At 34.4% G+C, this 24518-nt stretch overlaps 1 protein-coding gene across 1 annotated transcript in view; it reads left to right on the top strand.

Moving 5' to 3' along the window:
• Positions 1–23862, top strand: part of PDCD10 (programmed cell death 10) — a 44052-nt gene extending 20190 nt beyond the window's left edge. The window contains exons 3-8 of the mRNA XM_002917421.4: positions 6045–6098; positions 12709–12826; positions 13471–13597; positions 19500–19578; positions 19871–19953; positions 22784–23862. Coding sequence (XP_002917467.1) covers positions 6045–6098; positions 12709–12826; positions 13471–13597; positions 19500–19578; positions 19871–19953; positions 22784–22865 — 543 coding nt within the window. The 3' untranslated portion in view covers positions 22866–23862. The remainder of the gene's footprint in view (positions 1–6044; positions 6099–12708; positions 12827–13470; positions 13598–19499; positions 19579–19870; positions 19954–22783) is intronic.
• The last annotated feature ends 656 nt before the right edge of the window (positions 23863–24518 follow it).

Below are 24518 nucleotides of genomic sequence, written 5' to 3' on the forward strand. Positions count from 1 at the left end.
ACTGAGAGATACTGTATCAGATTGTTAGGGTCTATTTCTCGAATTTATGATCTAACATCATGGTATCAAGCTTTTTATAAAAATTATTTCGGTCATGTTACTTAAAAACAAGTGTTCAGAAATAACAGGTTTTTAGGAATAGTGGTAGTAGGTCTCCTCTTATACAGATGAAATCTGGGACTTGATGTAGGAATGGAATAAAATAATTGTGCCTTCAAATGTGAAGTGTTTGGTTGAAAGGCATAAAATACTAGCATTTTTGTCTGACATTCCAGTGTATTAATATAACATCTAAAATAAGATACCTAATCAGTTAAACATTAATATTTGACTGTAGGGGCGCCTGGGTGGCTCCGTTGTTAGGCGTCTGCCTTTAGCTCAGGGCGTGATCCTGGCGTTCCAGGATCGAGCCCCAAGTCAGGCTCTTCCACTGGGAGCCTGCTTCTTCCTCTCCCACTCCCCCTGCTTGTGCTCCCTCTCTCACTGGCTATCTCTCTCTCTGTCGAATGAATAAATAAAATATTTAAAAAAAATATTTGACTGTAGTTCAAACATAGATTTTTCTACAGATCTACTAATGGGGAAATTAAAATTTAGTTTGGCTCTGTTTTTCTCTGCTATGCAGATTTAAAGATAAAATGATTGTCAAATTAATCTTACAGAAAATAGTACTGGAGTAGGGATAAATGTTTAACTTTGGAGCTGAATGATACACTTAATTTTTTCCACAGTGTATTATTGGAAGAGCTAAAAAAGCTTATGCATCCTCACCGTAACATTATATCCATAGTAGTAACAATGGTAGTCTGAAAGTCATTTTGTAGAACAGATTTTAGATAGTAGGGCATCCTTACACCTGGGAAATTTTAGTACTATTACTCCTGCTCACAAAGCAATGTTATCTATGGCATTCTGGGAGTTTGATGCTTGCTAAACTTAATGAAGCTATGCCAAGACAGCTGGGGAAGGAGTAGGCTTCTTATTTAATCAGCTGTTGCAGAGTTCAGAGTACAAGTGTATTGCATGTGTTGTAAATGTACTGTGAAATAGGTCTCCTGGTTACCTTATGGAATAACGAGTTTATAAAAGCCTCATGACAAGTCTTAGATCAGGTTCTCATGTACTGTATTACTTTCTTCTGATTGTGTATGGAGGAGGAGAGAGGTATAGTTCAGTTCTTCATTCCGGGAAAATATGCACCATGTATCATCATTTCCTATGACTTTTTAGAGGAATTGTTTTAAGGTGAAGTATAATTTCTGAAGAAATATGTATTGTGTTTTGAGATAGGAATAAACAATTTTGCAACCAAATATGAATTTTAGATCACCAAGGGTTTTTATGCTTGTTTATAAATCACACAAAAATGGTACTCTGAATAAGTAATTAATCTATTCAGATGCATCCAACACAGCTATTTCTACCAACGCAGCAGAATATGCAACTCTTAATTTTTTCAGTAAGCAGATGAAATCTGCGAATACTTCTCCAATTCACATTACCTAACTATCCCTTTTTTTAATTGAAAGAAAAAAAATCAAACCCTAAACCTGGGGCATAGTAAACATACTTCTTCATAGTAAAGGCATGAGTTTTACCTGCAGTCCCACCAACCAGAGGTGATTAGTTAGTATCTTGCATAAGAATTACTTCTCTGCCCCTTATTCTAGGCTATGTAGTCTTCTCTTTCCTTCCTTGTTTATAAACTGATGACAAACAGTAATATACTTATTTCTCATAACTCTGTGAAATAAATGACTTAATATATAGTAGTACTGAGAATAGTACCAGGCATGTAGTTAAGTGTTAGAGCTGTTATTCAGAAGTCTTCGTCCAGTTTTCTGATAAAATTGTGATCATTCCTTAGAGTTTTACATTCTCAAAGGCAATTTTTAATGAAACATTTTTATAATAGGTGGCTCTGCTTACCATTTTTGCTGGACAACTTGGCAACCCCAGAAATGGATTATTTTAGAAAAAGTTACTGCATTTAATATGTATAAAACACATGACTGCATTTGTCTCCTCTGTGGCAGCACAAAAGTTAATAGGTGGCCTCTTGAGTCTTTCTGTTTACATTCTAGCTTTTTTTTTTTTTTTTGACCTGACTCACCTCATTTTCATTTGAGTCATAAGAGATGTACCTTTTATTCTTGTGTCTTTTTTTTTTTTTTTAAGATTCATCTATTTATTTAAGAGAGAGAGAGTGCATGCGCTCGAGAGAGCAAGCATGTGAGCAGGGGGAAGAGCATAGAGAGAGGGGCAAGCAGACTCCCTCCTAAGTGGGGAGCCAAGCTCTCCTAGGGGCTCCATCCCAGGACCCTGAGATCATGACCTGAGCCAAAATCAAGTTGGATGCTTAACTAGCTGAGCCACCCAGGCGCCTCTTTTTCTTGTGTCTTGGCCCTGTTTGAAATTCCTTTTAAAGAATAGGATCAATAGTTTTTGTGGGGAGGGGAGAAGGATGTCAGTATGGAGAAATCATGCCTGATTTTGAGGAAGCAAAATTTGTAGAGAATTTAGAACCAACTAGCCTTGATTATTTTGACCTTAAAAAAAGAAAGAATGCTTTCAAAAGATTTTATGCAAGACCTATAAAACTTGAGTAACCAAAGAGTTAAATGGATTTTTTTTTTTTAATTACAGGTGTAAGAGATGGGCTTGATAACTAGAAAATAAGTATAGGAATGAACTGATACCTTTGGAGGGACCAATGCAATAAATGCACTCTCTAGGGAATCAAAATTATGTGTAAGCTTTTGAAATATTTTTATAAACATTATAGAGAGTTAAATTTGACAAGTTTGCAGTTAATAGTGCTCTCAGTACCTATCAAGAATAAATTACAGGAGGAGCTTACAAAACAGAGGAGGCAGAATGTGAGGTTGGGGTGAGAGCCCGGCTGTTAGGTTCACCCAGACTATCATTTCCCTCTAGCTGGGACTTCAGGAGGCATTTCCTTATCTTTTTGATGAAATGAGATTAGTTGCCCTGTTCTCTTGTGCTTATTCTCTTTTTTTCCTTTACCCTTTTACTGGTGACATGGAATTCCTAGATGGCTGAGACCTGAGGAAAGCCCCTCCTTGTCCAGATATCCATTAAGGCAAGGTATAATCATATGTTCCCTCCTCCTTTGAATTCAGAACCAGTTACTACTAAGAAATGATTGCATTGGCTTTTTAAAGATACCCTAGCCAACAACTGTTATCTCAAAAGCTAAAAAAAATTACTGGACTAATTAGTGGAAGTATTGGAAGCAAAATGGAAATTTTTTCTGTTCCAAACTTACATAAAAATTTTACTCCCATATGTTACCAACCCTGAAGAAACCCATAAGTGGGCAAGTGACCAAGGAAGGTGATTTTAAGAGGCTGCATTCCTCACAGATCTCACCTTTATAAAGACTTTTTTTTTCTACTTCAGCTGATAGTGATCCCACCAGTTCCATGTAGCTGCTTACTTAACTTGATCTTGGGTTCCAGGACTATAATCTATTTCTTTGTATCTCTCACACTGACTTTCTTGCACATGGTAGAAACTCAAGAATTTGTTAGTTCTTAAGTAGTTGAAGAGATTCAGTGAGAGAGTGGATGCCAGTCTGGAAACGGTGAATTCAGGGAGGCAGGATAGCATTAAGTGGCTTGTGCACAGGTTTTCAGACAGATTTGTTATGAATCCTGCCTCTGTACATAGTAGCTATTGAACATTGGGTAAATTTATGCAAACTGAATTTTTGCGTCTATAAAATAGAGATGATGATAGCTAGTTACAGATTGTGAGGATGAGATGCTCTCTATAAAAATACATAACAAAGTTCATTATAGGTGCTAAGTAAATGATAACTGTTACTAGGATACTGTCAGAACCTTATACCGTCATGAAAAGTAAGGTGAACATGATTTTATCATCCAATCATCTATCACAAGTGAAAGATCTAAAAGGGAAGTACTTTTTATTAGGGAAGATAAAAACATATCTTGCTAAGTATTAGCTGAAAATTATAGATTCACGAACAATTTAGATAAATTTATGGATGAGAGATTAAGTTCAATTCAAAAAGTATATAGATGCCTGTATGCCTGGTACTCCCTGGGCAATGGGGATATCATATGAGTAATGAAGCCTAGGGGTTTATTGCAAGATGTGTGGGTATATAATGTATCCCAGCATGACTCCCACAGAGTTCTGGTTGAAGTGCTTCACAGCTCACAGATTTGATTTAGTATATGCCTGACCTTTCCCTTTCTTTTCTAAGATACACGTATAAGTAAACTTAATCTAGAAATCTGATGTCTGTCTGGCTAATTTTATTAGTTCTTCGCTGACTCTTCTGGGCCTCTTTTATTTGCCTTGACCCTTTCACATACCAGTCAGGGCAGTACAGAATGAGTTAATAATGCTGAAACTTGAAGGTACACATCTGACTCAGACTTGTTGAAAGAGGTCAGAGTGTGGTGTAAACCCAAATAAGGAAATGGTTCCTATCAGAATGGGAACATTCATCCTGTCTGTCTGCCTCTCCCTCCCTTACACAACTTGAGATCAGAAGAGCTGTATTATTATTTTAATCTTAAATAGGATTCCTTACAATTAAATGAATTCCATGGAAAAAGAAAATTTTCATTTGTGGCAGCATATTTTCATTAATTTTATAAACTTACGTAGTTGCTTTTTTGCTGTATTTGCCTACCTGGTTCTCTTGTGTCTTCCCTTTTATCTACTAAAGCAATGTTAGATTTTACTGGATTTGTAGATATGTTGTTTATAAAGGAAAACTTAAATTTATTGCCTTGAGGGATTGAAAGGAATATTTATTGCGAATATGATTTGTTTATAAGATTTTTGTAAAAAGATTCCACTTGCATAAAAATCCTATAAAAGTTAGCATTATTTTTGAACATTCAGTATTGTCCCCAACAAAAAAAATATATATATATTGAGTTTTGTTGAGTTAATTAGCCCAATCTTTAGGGATTAAAAAAAAATATGAATTTAACTGAAGGTGTATTTTAAGCCTAGCAGTTAACTCTTCAACAAATGGCATTTTTTTAATGGAATTGTATGTCTTTTTTGGCTCATTGAAAAATGAATTGTTAAGTATATAATAAGGACATGTATCTTTCAAAATTATAAACCTCACATATTTGATATTAAAATTAAAAGCTTTGGTATTGAACTTTTGATTCAGCATTTTGGGTAACCTTTTTTTAATCCAGATAATATAGAGGACAGATGATCTGCAGTATTTATTTAGTATCAAACCTTTTGTCAGTGCTGTTTGCTAATTAATAAAATAGACTAACCTCAGCTTAATCCCTGGCTGAAGTACTGTAAAATAATTAAAAAGGAATAAGGTAATGAGTACAAAGAATCTTAAATAATAAATGTTTTCTTGGTGTTGATCATTTTCTATTCAGTGCACATCCAGTTTGCTCTATACTTGCAGCAGAGCACTGAGAGTTGATCTTGAACCCTGTTTTTAATAATTTTTAATAATTGAAGAAAATGTGCTTATTCTTTCTATAGCACATTGATATTGATATTATTTTTCATTCTGTGCTTATCTTAAATCTACTTTTAAGGTAGAGTGTGTCTTGTTTTTAAAAATAAGAACTCATCGGGGCGCCTGGGTGGCACAGCGGTTAAGCGTCTGCCTTCGGCTCAGGGCGTGATCCCGGCGTTATGGGATCAAGCCCCACATCAGGCTCTTCTGCTATGAGCCTGCTTCTTCCTCTCCCACTCCCCCTGCTTGTGTTCCCTCTCTCACTGGCTGTCTCTATCTCTGTCAAATAAATAAATAAAATCTTTAAAAAAAATAAATAAAAATAAAAATAACTCATACGTCCCTTAATTTCTCATGGTTTCTAATGAAAATTTTAGATGACCTGTGTATTTGAAGAATTAAGGTGATTTAGAATCATTAGCCAGTATTTCTGTTGATCAAATGATGGCTGTATCAGTGTTATTACTATAGAATGGAATATCAGAAATGTGCTTTTTCTAAGGAAATTGATATTAATAGAGTTTTAAAATTTATATTGCAGCTAGAACGAGTAAACCTGTCTGCAGCTCAGACACTGAGAGCAGCTTTCATTAAGGTGAGGTGCACGTAATTTATTATGATGATTAAAATGTATGTTGTATATAAATCTGGATACCATGTGATAATTGCCACCTTATTTCTTTTTAGTGAAAACCTCTTTGGCTGTCTGACATCTGTTTTAGTGTACTCCGTAAAGCTTAAAACACTTCCCCAAAGTGAATTGAAACAAGTGCTGTTTCCTTAGCATTCATCTTTTTGTCACTTTGTGCTTTGGAACTGACTTCTTTGGCGTCTTTTCTCTTTATCTTTAGGGTATATTTTTGAATTTCTTTTTCTGTTATTTGACTTAAAAATTTTTGTAAAATTATAATTCAAAAAGATGTTTTTCATATTGCTTACTTATAGAACATAAGTATAAAACAGTATTTTTGATGGGAAAACAAGACCTGTGTGGGGGTCAGATTAAGGGCACTTTGCAAACATAACAGCCACGTCACTCAGAGTGAACTTTTTTGTTGTCTCTAGACCTGAACTGTTGGATAAATACTAGGCACGTGTTGCTCTTGAGTACTTTAAAAATATGGCCAGTTCAAATTGAGTTGTACTCCCAAGTATAAAATACACACCAGATTTTGAATATTTACTATAAGAAGAATGTAAAATAACTCAGTATTAGTATTTTTTATTAATTACGTGTTGAAATGACAATATTTTGGATGTACTCTTGAAATGATTTCACGTATTTCTTTTTACTTTTGTAACATGGCCACTAGAGAATTTAAAATTAGAATGAATGATATTTGTTGCTTGTGTTACATTTCTATTAGATAGCCCTATTCTACACCCTGGGTGCATTCTTTCATATAAAACTTTATCCATACCCCTTTCTTTCCCAGTCCATATCAGGGTGCCCAAAACTTCAATTTTTATTTACTTGTTGTGTGTTTGTTCCCATCAATAGCTAAAATAACTTATATTTCAGGTAAAGTATTTTAATGTTTAAATCTGGAATAAATTCATAATTAAGTTTTATTGGATTAAAACTATAAATCCATCAAGCTTGAATTCTTTTTATGGCAAAGGTAGTTTATTGATACCACTCTTCACTGCTAGCAGAGGTAATGTCACTAGACATCTCTCTTACCTCACCACGATAATTTACATTGTGTGTATTGTATTAGAACTATTTTGATGTGATTAATACTCTAAAATGCAGTCCCTATGTATACATATGTAGTAGCTTAATTAAAATATGTTCTGACAAATCACTGGGTTAATGAAGAGAATGAATGAAGCAACACCATCAATTTTTTTTTCTTTTTTCTTTGAGCTTCAGTATGGCTCTAGAATGGCATATTTATTTGGCTATTAGGGAGGCATGATGGAAACTATTTTAAGCTAACTTGCCGACTATTTTCTTTGTGGCCAAAGAAAGGAAGGAAAGATGACCTGTTGCACAATATAGTATTAATAAGGAAAAGTCAGTTTTTTAGCTTTTCTGATATCAAGAACGAGAGAAATTTCTTCCGTGGATCATCATAAGGAGGACTCTGTCTGAGGTAGTAGATGATTTCCTCAGTGTCATTTCTAAAAGAGATAAAATAATGAATTTCTTTAAGCTTTTTCTTATAAATATCCTTACATATAATCTGATGTTTTAACACTAAAGTACAATTTAAAAGCAAACAATATGTTTAAAGTATGTGGCTATGATCTGGTTTAACGTATGGATAAATTTTATTATCCATGGCACTGATTGTCAGTTGGGGAAAGTGGAAGTTATTTTGAGAGAAAAACAAATTAGTCAGTTTTGCATTGATTTATTTTTATTATCATATTTAATTTGTTAAATTTCAAATGGAGTTAAAAGGTATGCATTTAAAAGATGAAGATTTTTGTGTTTTTGAAACTACAACTTTTTGAAAAAAGATTTTAAAAGCCTCACCCAGGGGTGCGTGGGTGGCTCAGTTGGTTAAGCATCTGCCTTCAGCTCAGGTCATGATTCCGGGGTCCTGGGATCAAGCCCTGCATCAGGCTTCCTGCTCAGCGGGGAGTCTGCTTCTCCCTTTCCTTCTTCCCCTCATACTTTCTTTCTCAAAAAATAAATAAATAAAATAAATGCCTTACCCACCCATATATCCCTAAAATATATGTGCATATTTCCAGTTCTTTGACCACAAGTGTCATTTATCAAGGTTTAATATTTATTCTTATTATCATGAGAAAAAGGATTAAAATTGTTTTCTTTCCCCAAGATAAAATGCTAATGAATATTATCTTTTAAGATACCTATTCTCTTTGATTCTTTTCTCCTCTGGAAAGTTCTGATAGGTTGTGCTTTGAGAATCGCTGAATCATGAGAGTGGATATTACTGCCTTTGGGGGATAGTTTTCTCTCACAGTTGGATTCTTCATAAAAATTGGATCCCCACAGAATTAAGGTTGTATTCTGGGAGAAAACCTGAAGGAATAGATAGTTAAAAGTCTCCAATTTAAGCACAGATCTATTTATTTTGTCAATCAGAGGAATTGGGTAATGTAAGGCTTTTAAAATGAAAAGGAAGGAGAACTTAATTAGGATTTCACCCAGAAGATACTAACACAGTTTTTCCCAAGCTAGGTGCCGAGGCACCCTGGGGTCCCACAGCAAACTCAGAAGAGTGCCATGAATTATTTTAAAACTTTAAAGAACACAACGATACTAAACATCTGATAGTGTGTGAACTATGCTAGCTTGAGGTAGCTAGGTGCAATTTCAACATACTAGATTGGGCTATATTCCTTTCAGTGATGTCATTATTTTTGTGAAGTTAGAATTTTGGCCATTGCTGTGATAAAAAGTAAGTACCACAAGAAGATCAGTGTCCAATAGGAAATGAGGATGGGAGGATTCAGTCTAATTCCAACATTTGAGAAATTGTGTAGTGCCCAACAGGTGAATGCATCTCATTAATAAGTAATCATGGTTATTTAAGAATGAAATAAAATGTTTTTCTTCCAATTTGTGTATTTTTTAAGGACAGTTGTTAGGACACAAGTACTTACTAAGTTATTTGAACCTAACTACTCAATACATAGCCACTATTTTCTTAGCACTAAGAACACTTGTAAATTGAGAAAGTTAGAGACCTCTGTTAAATTTCTGTAGTGCTCCAGTTTTGGCAGTTTGGGGCTCCACACCAACTTGGTGTTGAAAACTTTATTCTCAGGTTTCAGCATTTAATGATTTTGGCAATTTATTATAACTTAATCAGAGAGAGAGCATTTTTCTGCTGGCATATTTTGTAAGCACATGGAGAGTATTCCCCTACCTCGTAAAGTAATGCATTATATAGGTAATTTAATGCTACTTAGGGAAAGAAGATAAACCACTTTATCAAATACTAGCTTATCTAAATAGTGTATATAGTTTTGTGGAAGGTCACCAAATTAATAATGTTGACACCATCTTAACCCATGTTTGTACTACTTTTCCTTTAAAGTCATCTCTTATTTTTTAAAAATAGATTCTATCTTAAATATATATTCATGGAAGGAAAAATCAAAACAGGTTATAGAGGAAATGGAATTTGGTAGAATACACTTTATTGTTATTAATCATCTATCAAAATGATTTCCTTGAATAGCATATGACAGCAGTGAAAATGATCCCAGGATTGAGATAAATGTGAATATTTTCTTTTCCCATTCCATAACCTTTCAGTTTTTGATATTGAAGCCTAATGAGAAACAAGATGTTATAATGGAAAGAGCAGTAGGAACAGAAGAAAACTGGATCTGCAGTGATACCAGAATGGAATTGAAAGGCAGAGGTTAAATGTGGTTGACACATATGGAAGCAAATAGATTGCTGTCTGATTAGGATCATGAATTGTGTTTCTATTTGCTGTTTAATATTGGGCAAAAAAGATAGGAAATCATCAGCATAATGATGAAAATTGGCAGTCATCCTAAAAGAAATGAACTTAGAGTGTCATTACAAAATTTTTAAAAATAATAAAATGGGGCAGAATTACTGGGTAAAACCCAAATCTGAAAATTAACTTTAGTAAACTCAGAGCTTTCTATGTTTAGTCTTGAGATGGCTAGATTTTAGTGCCCTAGTGAGTGTAAGTAACATAGAACTAATGCAAACTCATCAGTGAAACAAGCTCAGGAGGTAGCAAAAGGATTAAATGATGTTCTATAAGTTACTCTTGCTACAAAAGGAAATATTTTTGCTTCAGAAGTAAAATAGGAAATGAAAATCATTATATGGAAAAGTAAAGGATTATATAGCTTAAATAAAACCCACAAAAGAAATCCCATCTTTTGTTTCATTTTTGTTTTTCCTGACATCCTGTTCATTTAAATGCAAAGAATCTGCAAAATGTGGTAAGATGAGTTATTGCTTGATCCTCAAGTTGAAATATTAACTAATGAAAAAGAAGCTAAAAATTTTTCTTTAGTGTATTTAAACTACTGAACAGAGTAATTGAAGGATTACCAAAATATATATAATCTTTATTTCTTTTTTTGTTACTAGTTTGATTGCAAGTGAGTGTAGAGGAGAAATAGGAAATGTTAAGTACTTTGTGTTCAAATGGCAAATGGGACCATGGCTGTAATAAGTCACCAACGCATAAGCTCCGACAAAACATAAGTGAATGCCATCACCACATCTATTTTACAGAGATTTCTGCCGTCATAAATTGATTACTCTAAGAAGGGCCCAGCAGGTTCTAAACAATTAAGTTTTGGCTTTAAAATGCTGATTGAGGCACCTTTCCTGTGCCAGGAACAGTTCCTGCGCCAGCCAACAGTTCTCCATTCACCCCGCATCCAATGAGATGCGTCGCGCACTGACACTGAAGGAGCAGACATGGGCTGAGCAATGGTGGCCAGGCTTGGACTGGGGCCTACTGCTTCTGGCGCTGCTCCTACCCGTGCAGATTTATTCAAATCAAACAGCTGTTGTAACACTTTCAAGTAACTCTTCCTCCCAGAGTAGTTGACTACCCCAAATCCACCTAATACCACCACCACAGCAGCTGGCTCTGCGGTCAACAGCCAGTCTCTTCGTGATCTTGTTCTCCCTTCTGCATCTCTACTGTTAAAAGACTCAGGCCAAGAAACATCTATACTTCCCAATCTTCTAAACCCAATCCAAATGGTGTCTAGACATCCAGCGTGACAAGCAAAAAAAGTCTTCATTGAACCTGCTAATTCTACACCTTATTTTATTGACACAGAAAATGTTAAGGTTCCCAAATTTGATTGGTTTGAAGAACATGTGAAGGGTTTGACTAGATGATGAATGTCTGTTAATTCTACTGGAGTTTCATGTACAAGATGAAGAGACAACATCCATAATTAGTTAAGAGATAATTTCTTTAAATGTGGCTTAAGAAATACGGACTTGTAAAATTTTACCTTGACAATGAGAATAAATTTTATCTCACCTAGATATAAAAGATGGGATGTAAACAGATTCAGTTTTCATATTTGGTTCATTAAATCTTTTAAGGCCGTAAAACAGTTAATACGAAAAGCTTCCCTGATTCTATTTATTATGTATACATTAGAAGGAATTTCCAGGTGTTACTGTAAATCCTCAGTGCATTGTTTCTGCCGCTAACTTAATGCCTATGTACTCTAGATAAAAGTTCTACCTTGTTAAGCTATCACTGTTTCTTGGGAACTGAACTCTTTCCTCTAAAGCTTTGGATTTGACATTGCGTTTGATTTTTTATACAGTAATTGACATGTGCCGGGGCAGTGATGGATTGGAATCGACCCCCCAATTGAAGCATAATGAGTACCTTTTGTTTATAATACTGATCACTTATTCCTATTCAACAAGAGTGCCAGATTCATTTAGCTAAACTGATTCCAAAGAGTAGAACATTGACCTCAGCTAATTTCAAAGTGCTTTTTATTTCTGCATATGTTGAATACTTTTTATAATTTAAAAAATGATCTGTTTTGAAGGTAAAATTGACAAATCTTGAAATTAAAAAGGCAAAATACATGCAGGAGCCAAAATTGTAACTCAATTTTGAGTATTGGGGAAGTGAAGGCTGGAAGCTTACATTACATTCGGAAAAACTTTTGTACTCTTTCTGTAAATACCTTTTTTTTTTTTAAACTCTGAATCAGAATAGCCACATTTGGAACACTTCTGTTAGTCAATATTTTTAGATAGTTAGAACCTGGTTCTAAGCCTAAAGTGGACTTTATTCTGGAAAGTAAATCTTTTTACAACTGCCTCAATGCACAGAAAGCTTTTTAAAAATAGATACTCTTAAGGTCTTTTGTTCACATGGTCACACACTGGTGCTTGGATGTTCCAGTATCTAATACGGCCACAGTAGTCTTGATAACCAAAGTCATTTTTCCCATCTTTAGGAACCTACCCAAGAACAACCATATCCAACAGATCTCATGCTACTGTGTGTGTGAATGAGCACTGCATTTTGTTTCATACCTGAATGCTGTACATCTGGTTTGGGTTGTATATTGTGTTTGTGTATTTATGCTTTGATTCATAGTAACTTCTCATGTTATGGAATTGATTTGCATTGAACACAAACTGCAAATAAAAAGAAATGGCTGAAAGAGCAAAAAAAAAAAAAAAGTGCTGATTGAGCTTCTGTATCTTAAAACTAGCTTTCTCTTCCTTATAGGCTGAAAAAGAAAATCCAGGACTCACACAAGACATCATTATGAAAATTTTAGAGAAAAAAAGTGTAGAAGTTAACTTTACAGAGTCCCTTCTTCGAATGGCAGCTGATGATGTAGAAGGTAGTCAGAGCCTTGTTTAATTTTCTTACAGTTGTTGAAAAGCACTTCCTCCAAGTCATTATTTGACAAATAGCTCTTCTGCCCCTGCCTTACTCCTCCCCTTTCTAACTGTTGTTATTGTGGTGATAATGGGGGAAAAATCTGTGTAATTATTTTGTGTTTTGATTTGAGATTTCAAGAATGTGCTAAGGATATTAGAGGTTGTTTGGGTTTTGATACCATGAGCCCATTACATATTCAGTATAGAGGTTTTTATTAAACTCCTCTTCCCCCTTGACAGATATATATTGTCCTTTTATTTGTTATGAATGTCATTACGTCAAGGTTTCCTTATGAAATATAGCTTCAGAAACCTGATAAATTTGATTGAGCCTATCTTTTATTTGTTTGTTTTAAGATTTTATGGAGTGTCCGTTTATCCCAAATTGAAAATGTTTAGTTTTTCATCTTCCGATACTTGGGGAGAGCCATAATATTATTTCTGAACTAAGTTGAACTTTAATGAATTCTGCCTTGCAACCTTGTCTTTCCTTTCCTTTCCCTTTCTCTTCTCCCGCCACATCTTTAACCAATGTTGGGAATTCATAGACTTGAATTTGACAGGGAGTTGCATGATGGTTTTTATTATGTATTTATTTTATCAGAGTATATGATTGAACGACCAGAGCCAGAATTCCAGGACCTAAATGAAAAGGCACGAGCACTTAAACAAATTCTCAGTAAGATCCCAGATGAGATCAATGACAGAGTGAGGTTTCTGCAGACAATCAAGTAAGCAACTTTTAGCTTTGGTTCTCCTTTTCTTGAAAGTACTTCAAAGGAACCACTCATTCTAGGTGTTTTATTTTGGTACGATATTAATATTAATTTGAAATCTTAATTTGAAATCAGACTTGAAATTTTTTAATGCTGTATTTTGATTATTAACCTCTAAGCTGTGGTATTTGGCTTTAGAATGTGATAATATTTTTTAGAATGTTAATATGAAAACTGAATGAAATGTACATAAATTGGAATGTAGTGTAGACTGCAAAAATAATGCAAAAATGTAAATGTCAGATTAAAATAGAGAAATTGGATAAATTATTGTATTGGTTACAAAGGATACCAGTAGTATTATTTTTGTTTCAGAAATAGCATAAGTCATTAGAATGAGTAATGTACTCTCAGGCTTGAATAGCATTTTTAAATATTGGCCAAATTGTAAACCTCCAAGTCCTTACCTTTGGGATACAGGTTAAATAAGACCGAGAATACACAGGGGGCCGGGGGCTGACTGGTGAGCAGCAGCAAAAAAGGTCATCCTTGAGCAGTGGTTCTCAAACCAGGGGCACTCTCCTCAGGGGTTGAGAGGGTGGGAAAGTGAGGGAAAAATCCAAATATAATTTTTGGGTGAGTAAAGAGTTTCAATTTTCTTCAGCCTGACTGGATATAATATGAAGAAAATTTAGAATAATTAGAGCGGTACTGTCAATACAACCTTTTGGTGAAACCACAAGTAGAAATTGCTGAAAAGGAAAGATTTAGCATCGGTTTTGTTATTGTTTTCTGAAAGAGGCTGCATCATCGTACTTGGTATCTTTAAAGAATGGAAAGAGGTTCACTTTTAGTAAATTCATCTTGGATTTCATCTCTTGGAAACAGCATTTTTTTTTTGTAATTGACATTGTAAAATGCTGTTTTAGCTAGTTTGGGCACCTGTTTTGAGTGGTATAGGGGGCAGAGTATCCCATTGTAGAAAGCAATGGTTTGTGATGGGTACACAACCCAGCTATTAAGGAGGGACCCTCCTCTTTTAGGTCTTCTAATTGAGAACCTGAAAGTATGAAAAAGACTTTTCATTGCCTAGCTAAAATTCATGTCACAGGGAACAAATCCCAAGGTAAATATTTTACCTTGCTAGGAAAGCCTCAGCTTCCTTTAATTATTTTTAATATGTGAAAAAAGAAGATAGTCAACTGTTTATGGATTTTTATTTTTAGTCTAATATAAAGTAAACATGTTTAGCTCATAAAAGGATAAATTGCCAATTATCAGAAGCACACAGTTGCTTAAACAACTTTTTAGAATTTTCAAATAATTTAAGATTTTAATTTGTTTTGATGATTGTACATTTGTTTATGATCTGTGCTACCTCTCTATGACGATCTGACATTTTAAAATAATATTTTCAGCAAATTTTTGCCTCAGGTCATTGAAGGAGAGGTTTATTGAATGAATGCCTTCTTAATAATAGTAGTCACTTAGAATTACGTTCTCGGTCCTTTTTTAAGCATTTTACATATGTTAACTTACTATAACAATGCTATAATGGGTGAAGAAATTAAGTAACTTTTCCAAGGTCACAGAGCTGGTAAGTTGGTAGATCTGGGTTCGAATCCAGACAGACTCTATGGTCTACTCTGCTGCTTCCCAATCTGAGATGAATAGTGCTGGTTTAACTTGGTGATTGAAAAAAGTCTGAGCTGTCTGGAAGAGGTGCAATAAAAGATATCTTAATATAGAATGCCAGTAGGTAAGAGAGAGAAGAGTGTTGTGGTGAAGCTGGGGTAAATACGGTAGGCCCAGAGCCCTCATCCTGCTACTTTGACATGTCTTACCCCTCGGGGGGAGTCCGCAAGGCATCTCTGCTGAACTCATTGTGGCTTTAGACAGATAGGTTTGAAAACACTGTATAAACAGCCACATTTTAATCATAAGGAAGTTGAGGTCAGGAGCCAAAGAGCCTTGTCCGTAGTAGTCATTGACAGAGGCTGAATTAGGGGCTTGTCTTTCATTTATGGGGCAGTAGTAATACCTCAGTTCTGTTTTCTGGAGTGTACTCCACACAGGTGAATCAAGAGTATTGGCAATTAAAATTTATATCTTAACCATTTTAGGAGATATAATTGACCCTGGAAAGTTTGTTGATAATATATATTTATGAGACCATGTATAAATTAACATAGGTAAGGTGTAATTATTTGTATCACTGATACGTACTGACACATTTTGATACATATTGTCCCCATGGTTAATTGTTTAATAAATTAGTAGATAAAATTGCACCTGAATAAAAAATGGCTTATCCTTCAGGCACAACGTACTGTGTGTTTTTTTCTTTAAAATATTTTACTTTTTTGTACTTAAGGTAGTTATCTTCTTCATTCGTTTTAGCAGTATTTTTCAAGAAACATGTATCAAATACTAACTATTCCAAGTACTATGTGTGATTTCATAGGTTATATTAAGTAGAAAAAGATTCCTGTCAGCTAACAAATATCCAGGTATTTTTGTGTATGTTAGCAGACCTAGGTTGAATTTCCATTCCTGCATTTAGCTGTGTGACCCTGGATAAGTTGCTTAGCTTCTGTTATTCTAGTTTCTGCCTATGAAGATGAGGGTAACACTTTAAGAATTGAGAGAAAGGACGTACATACAGGGCCTCACACAAACCTGGTATGTGCTCACAGCACATACTAGCTTTGTGAAATAAGGGTTTTCTTTCCCCCTTTTCTCTGTGATCTTAAAAGTTCTTTTGATTAATGAATGTTTCTGTTTGACTACATTTAAGCTTATGCAAATGTTTAATAAATTTAATTCATAGGGTTTTTTTTTTTAGGTCTGATACTTTCTAATGGATGACTAGTAGAGAGACTTGTAACTAAATAAACCAGAAAGCCATGCATTTATATCTACTTACTCTTATAATATGTATTTGCATATTCATGTGCTAAATTTCACCAGAGTTTAGTTTTCCTGATGGCTTCAGAGTAGCTTTTCCAGAGATGTCCAGTCTAGACCTAACTAAACACACAGCATAGGAATTTTCATCCTTTAGAATGTTCACATAAATATATGTTATATAAATTTGGCTTACAAACATTGCCATGTTTTGATAAGATGTATGTTTGCATTTCGTCTGATGCCTGTTGTCTTCTCTTTGGAGTGTATGTTTCCCCAAAGTTGCCACACTAAAAACTGTAAATTGCTAAAATTCTGTTCTATACCCATACTGTATGTCGCTTGTCACAGACTCACTTAACTCCAGACTGTTTATAATTACACTGTAGTTATTTTACCCTCCGGTTTTCTCCCATTCTTGGTCTAATTGTCTGGAGTATTTTTTGGTGCTGATTATTTTCTCTTGTAGGAAACAAACCCTTAGTTACTAATATAATTTAGCTTCCCTGGTGCAAACCCTAGCGCCTTAAATAAAAATACTGTTCTGTGTACATACAGATGATGTAATATTTGATGTAAATTGCCACAGATTGTTTTTAGAGAATGCCAGGCCTAGGGATAAACAGCATGGGTCATTCTATAGAGTTCTTTATAAAGCTCTGTGGCCAATGATAGATCAAACCTTAGTACTAGGCTCTAGGTTCCCAAACATGGGTTTCCAAATTTGGTTATCAGCAAAATCACCTGGGGGACTTATTTTTTAAGTTTTCTTTTAAAGTACAGACAGATTCCCAATATTCATTAGTAAGTCTGGGGTACCATTCAGAAAACTCTTGCCTTTTTTTTTTTTTTGCCCTTTTTTTTTTTTTTTTCTTTTCAGGTCTTTTGATCTGCTCTTTTGATCTGTGGAATCTAGCCATTATCATTGTACATGGAGCATATGTTCGTCTTGTCGATTGACCCTAAAAGCACATTTTTATAATCCCTTTTTTAAAGCAAAGTATTCAAGTATTCTACAAAGTAGTTATGTATAAATACCTCACTGTTTGATCACTGTAGTTTGCTCCATTATGTTCTGCTTTAAATGGGCTCATTGTGGATTTGAAGTACCTTCCAAATATTTATTTGTTGAAATTGTAGTTTTTCTCGTGTCATGGTCTTATGACATCATTTTGTTAAGCAGTGGTGAATTTATGCACATCACAGCAATACAGGAGTCAGCTTACTTGAAACCATAAATGAAAGGAGCAGTTAATGTAAGTTAAAACTGCTGTCCCTAAACTAGAGGCAAAGGAGAAAAAAATGAGTGGGCAGATACCATTTCTATGTAACATTCATTGTCCTATTTTAATCTAATATTTTAATGTTCAGCCCAATACCAATGTTGGACATACAGGAGGTAATAAGTAATTATTTATTAAAATATTTAATATAAATGTCATTACTATTTCAGAATAGGCTAAAATACTTTTTATACCCAAATCCTGTATATCTTAGGATATTTGTAATTCTTAGACTTATTTACTAGAAATATGCTGTGAAACACACATATACACACAGAAATCTGGATACGGAGTTTTTTGGTTTTTTCTTTAGTAAAGCTGAAATGTTTTAGGTATGAAATAACTGAAATCTGACATTTGTGATTAAGAAGTAATGAAAGATGATGTTTGGGATAGTTTAGATTTAGGTCTTAATAATTCACACTTGCATTGCATTTGCACAGCAAAAGTTTAAGTTCAGTTTGACCAAAAGAATTGCTATGCAGTTAGAAGATGAAAATTGAAAAGAGCATAGATACAAAAGATAAGAAAATTCTAGGGGGAAAAATGGTTAATGGCTAGGAAGAACAGTCAATTCATGAGAATTACTGATTTCTTCTCTTTATCTGGTTAAAAGGGGAGGAAGGTTGGGGCGCCTGGGTGGCTCAGTTGGTTAAGCAACTGCCTTCGGCTCAGGTCATGATCCCAGGGTCCTGGGATGAAGCCCCGCATCAGGCTCCCTGCTCAGCGGGGAACCTGCTTCTCCTTCTCCCTCTGCCACTCCCCCTGCTTGTGCTTTCCTGTTTTCTATCAAATAAATAAAATCTTTAAAAAGCCGGGGGTGGGGGAAGGTGTTGATGCATATATAGTCCAAAGATAATTGCTGAAAATGTTAAGGTAGAAAAATATTCTGATATTGTCTCTCTCAGGAATTTAAATATATTTTCCAAAGGAAATAACAACAGCAAAGTTTTTGGAAGAGGGGTATAGGCAGTTGTTAGAAGGTAGATGTGTCTTAGAAGAGCTATGTCTGAGAAGGAAATATTTCATTTTAAACATCAAAACTATTAGGCATGTAACTTGAAGTGCTGATGAATACAGAAGTGAGTTAAGTGTGGGGCGCCTGGGTGGCACGGCGGTTGAGCGTCTGCCTTTGGCTCAGGGCGTGATCCCGGCGTTATGGGATCGAGCCCCATATCAGGCTCCTCCGCTATGAGCCTGCTTCTTCCTCTCCCACTCCCCCTGCTTGTGTTCCCTCTCTTGCTGGCTGTCTCTATCTCTGTCGCATAAATGAATAAAATCTTTAAAAAAAAAAAAAAAGAAGTGAGTTAAGTGTAATAGTAAAATTTCATATAATTGTTCATGAGATAGAAAAAGTAGAGAATATAGTAGCTTGAATTCAGCTACATCAGAGAAAGGAAAAATCATAGCTAGGAAAGATAAGCAGAGGTAATTCTTACAAATTTGAGTAAGTAATGCTGAATGACATGTTACTGATTTGGGAAGTTTGAAGCTAGTTGTAGAACGTTTGGTCAGCAGTGCAAGAGAAGTCAGGATCACAGAAGGGTACAGGCTAAAAAACTCCATCCAGCCAACTAGTCAGATGTTTGGGCTTGGTGCATTGTTAGTGTGGTAATTAACAGTGTGATTAGTAATCCTTAAAAAAAAAAAAAAGAAGAAAAAAATATATACACCCCTCTTCTAAATATAACTGATTTTAAGAAGATTCTTTTTTTCTTATCCAACAGGGATATAGCTAGTGCAATAAAAGAACTTCTTGATACAGTGAATAATGTTTTCAAGAAGTATCAATACCAGAACCGCAGGGTAAGTTTAGTAGAAGCCTTATATAAGCTGCCACCCTAGATGTTGATTTATCCTTAGTTGTTTTATTGAATTAAATATTAAGATGGTTTGATTATTCAAAATAGCTTTGTATCATTAACCACTGGTTTTGTCCTTGAATTAAAATACGTTTAAGTAAATATTTCTAAAAATTCTAATTTGTAATATAAAGTCCATCCTGTATTCTGTGTAATCTCTTGTCTTTGATTTTGGTTTTTGTGATATTTCTCTTTTCTTACTTAATATTTTTTCTTACTCTTTTTGATGTCTGTAGGCACTTGAACACCAAAAGAAAGAATTTGTAAAGTACTCCAAAAGCTTCAGTGATACTCTGAAAACCTATTTTAAAGATGGCAAGTAAGTATTGTCATTTATCATCCCTTTTTTAAATTAAATTATGTGATTTTGTATAATACTAAAACCATATAAACCCTTTTACTATATTGTTCTTACTTAACTAGTAACTAAGATAGACTGTTGGTTGATAATCTAGCCATAACTAGTCTAGAGCAGAGGTTGGCAGACTTTTCCTGAAATAGGCCTCATGGCAAATAATTTGATTTGGTGGGCTTGTCGGAACTGCCTACTTCACTCTGCTGTTGTGGTGCAAAAGCAGTCATAGTATGGAAACAAGTGACATTATGGCCATGTTCTAATAAAACTCTTTTAATAGACACTGAAATTTGAATTTTATTTGATTTTCACGTAAATAATATTCCTTTTTTTTTGTCATTTAAATATATAAAAGTATTCTTAGCTTGCAGGCTGTACAGAAACCTGGGAAGTGAGGTTTGGCTTACTGGCCTACTCTACCAGCCCCCGAAGCTGTGCTTCTCCAACTGGAGGAGAATCAGAATCACCTGGAGGGCTTATTAAAGAACAAAATAGACATTTTACACATGTACATATAATTGCTTTTGGAGCCCCCCCCCCTCCATTCTGGAGGTCTAGGGTGGGCCCAAGAATTTGCATTTCTCTTTTTGTTTTTTTTTTTTTTTATTTGAGAGAGAGAGGGAGGGGGGGAGAGCATGTGAACTGGGGGAGGGGCAGAGAGAAAAAATCTCATGCATTCTGCCTGTGGAGCTCAACTAGGTCTCAGGATCCTGAGATAATGACCTGAGCTAAAATCAAGAGTCGGATATTCAACTGGCTGAGCCACCCAGGTGCCCAAAGAATTTGCATTTCTAAGAAGTTTCCAGATAATACTGATATTTAGCCAGGTCTGTTGAGAACTAAAGTTAAAGCTGTGATTCTCAATCCCATTTGCACATTAGAATCACTTTGGTTCAGTTTTTTAAAATTCCAGTGCCTTGGTCCCAACTTCAGAGGTTCTGATACTGGTCGCTTGGAGTGGGACCAGGGTTTAAGTCTTATAAAAAGTATTCTAGGTGATTTAAAAGTACTACAGTTTGTGACCCACTCTTTGGAAGGAGGAAGGCTTTCACTGTTCTGTAAGATAAGTAGCATACTGAAAAGGTAAATTGGATGTTGTTTTTAAGTTTACATACAATTACCTATAGAACACTCAAGAAAACCAAAAAACTTTGTGTTTTTACGTACACAGTTTACGTAAGTACATATAAAGTACAAGCTGATGGAGAGGCCATGTCTCCTGTAGCATTGTACCTTATAGAGAGTTCTTTGTATCTCAAATAGAATACTAGAAATTCTGTGGACAAGACCATTTTCTGACAGTGCTTAAAGTCAGAAAAACAATCTCAATAGTAATTATTTCATATATCATTGACAGGGACCTATAACATTTTCTCCTGCCATTGAAGTTTAAAGATCCCTATATCCATGTCAAACATTATATTATAATAATATTTAAAAATAATAAAAATACATTAGAATTGTCTGTTAATTTTCAGTTATTTTTAACAGTTCAAATAGGCTGAAATCTTACATTTATATTATGAATTAAGATATTGAGCTACATTTTATTAATGGTTTTGTTACTCTTCAGATAGTCTAGGGGAGATGCTCCTTGATGACTTAGTTTAATAAGCTTGCAGGTGTGTTCTGAAAATAAACTTAGATCTGTCCTTTCTTGGTCTCCACTGCTAAGCCAAAATAACCAAAACGCATCAAAAGAATAATTTAAATGATGGGATCATTATTTCTGATTCTAATTAAGAACTGTCGTGGAATAAGTACATCGAAAGGTAGAAATTCCTTTAGAGCCTAATTTTCATTAATCTGAAGGTATGTACTCTGCATATGGATTATTCAGGCTCCCTGCTATGACTTTTTCTCCATTCAGTAGCTTCTTTATAATTATTTGTATATGAATAATGTGGCATTATTTTTTATTTTATTTTTGTACCTGTTTTCTTGAAACTGAAAACTGTTAATAGAGCCTGTTCTATGAGCCATCCTCCAGTAGGGGGATGAATTTGCATTCATGCGACTAATTCTCTCTGGTCCCTCGTTTTTGAGAAATGTCTAGGATGAAGATACAAGTTTTAGCTATGATACTGAGAAACTGATAAGACCACACAGTGGGACTAGGGCATCATTCTTCCAGTCACATGAAGATGGGCTGGTAGGATAAATGTGTGCAGCAGAAAGGAATTTTTTAAGAACATATTTTTATATATTGTCAGCTCTTAAATATTTAAACCACATGGTTATTTTGTTTTAAAAGTAGATTTATTCTAAAAGTAGTTTAGAATTCTCAGTAGTTTTTTGTTTGGTTTTTTGTTTTTGAAAGAAGGTAAGAGAGATTGGGATAAATCAAATGTGAAGTAGTTAACTTTTTCTTAAGTATTTATTATATCCATTGATATAGAGACTTTAGGGCTGCGTGTAATACTGGAGCAGATATTATTTTGGTAACTGATATGAAACCAGAGCTGGAGACTGCATTTGAATCCCCTTGGCCAGTTATTTGTTCAACCTCGTGAAATCTGGTTGTTGAGGCACCACCTATCATTAGCAGCCCACCAGCACCTTATTGCCAGTCGGAACCACTAGGGGGCAGTAATTCCTAGATAGTTTCAAATGATGCAGGCCCATTCAATTCCAAGCTGGTATAAAACATATGGTCCTCAGTACTAACTTCCCCCCCCCTTTTTTTTTTCCCTAAAATGATTTCCTTGCTACTGTTAGTAGATGGCATCAAGTATAATATTTTTAAAGGATGATTTTTTTGGATACAATTAATGCTTTTTTTTTTTTTTAACAGGGCAATAAATGTGTTCATAAGTGCCAACCGACTAATTCATCAAACCAACTTGATACTTCAGACCTTCAAAACTGTGGCCTGAAAGTTGTATATGTTAAGAGATGTACTTCTCAGTGGCAGTATTGGACTGCCTTTATCTGTAAATTTTAAAGTTTGACTGTATAAATTATCAGTCCCTCCTGAAGGGATCTAATCCAGGATGTTGAATGGGATTATTGCCATCTTACACCATATTTTTGTAAAATGTAGCTTAATCATAATCTCACACTGAAGATTTTGCATCACTTTTGCTATTATCATTCTTTTAAGAATTATAAGCCAAAAGAATTTACGCCTTAATGTGTCATTATATAACATTCCTTAAAAGAATTGTAAATATTGGTGTTTGTTTGACATTTTAACTTGAAAGCGATATGCTGCAAGATAATGTATTTAACAATATTTGGTGGCAAATATTCAATAAATAGTTTACATCTGTTAAACATTTCTTTACTTGAAAAAATACATATATATATATATGGATATATATATATATATGGATATATATATATGATCAGAAGACCAAGATGACTTGGTGTAATGTCTAAAGAACTTCTAACGGGAGCTTACTAGCAGTTTATCAGATAATAAAGCAACAAGAATTCTATTTTTTGGTCCTTAATCACTCTGGGCAAAAGGTAGTCAATGGAAATATTTTTGTTAGTTAATATATATGAGGTACTGAATATTTTTGCAGCCTGTTTTTAAGAGACTTACGAGAAAGAAATGGCAATTTATAGTGTCTTCACACTATAATGTCACTTCTTGAACTCTATGACAATGTAAAATTAAGTTTTTCTAGTATGCTGGGCCATAGTAAGCTTTGTACCTTTTTTCTAAAAATAGCCACAACTGATAGTAATTTGAAGCTATGCTAATGCTAGTTGGTTTGAAATTGTCATGAGTGTTATAAATGTTATAGACACTCTTTAAATAGAGCTTTGTTTCACCATAGAGAAGTTTTAAGGAAATTATGTATCAAGTGGTCATGTTAAGTGATTTCATTTTTCAATTATGATAAAATAAAGGGAAAATCAGGATTTGTTTATCTTTTATAAAGATTTTAAATGTTAAACTAAATTTCTGTTTGGCAACATAAATTTCTTTGCGATAATGCAATTTATTTTTAAACTTTTTTCTTTATTTTTAGAAATAGATTTTTAAAGAATTACTATCATTGGCAATATAAAAGGAGACTGTCCTATTAGATATGAACAGGAAATATATGGAAAGAAACAAACAAAAAAAAAGCCAATAGACGGATGAAATCTCATAATTTATGGATATTTTACTGAATTGATTTTTTTTAAAATGCATAGCTGGTAAAACAAATGGAATTGGTGATTTTAATACAATTTATTTTTTTATATAAATTATTCATTCTTGGAAATAGACAGATGGTTGTTTGCAAAATAGATTTGTGAATATATGAAGAAAAAATATACTGTTTTATCTTTTTCTGAGCAGCAAACTTTTCTAATACAGACTAATACTATCTTCCCTCCGATTGTCTTGACCTCTTTAACAGAACTCACCAGTTAACCAGCCATACCCCAAATCATCTGTTTTTATAAGCCATCTATCTTTCCATTTCACTCCAGTATCGCTGGCTTCCGTTTTCATGAAGTTTACCAGAAAGTTTACTCTGAAGGAGGGTTTGTTCTCAGGATAATGCTGTTTCTTACATAATCCTAAT

The sequence above is a fragment of the Ailuropoda melanoleuca genome, chromosome 1, assembly GCF_002007445.2.
Source record: "Ailuropoda melanoleuca isolate Jingjing chromosome 1, ASM200744v2, whole genome shotgun sequence".
Taxonomy (NCBI): domain Eukaryota; kingdom Metazoa; phylum Chordata; class Mammalia; order Carnivora; family Ursidae; genus Ailuropoda; species Ailuropoda melanoleuca.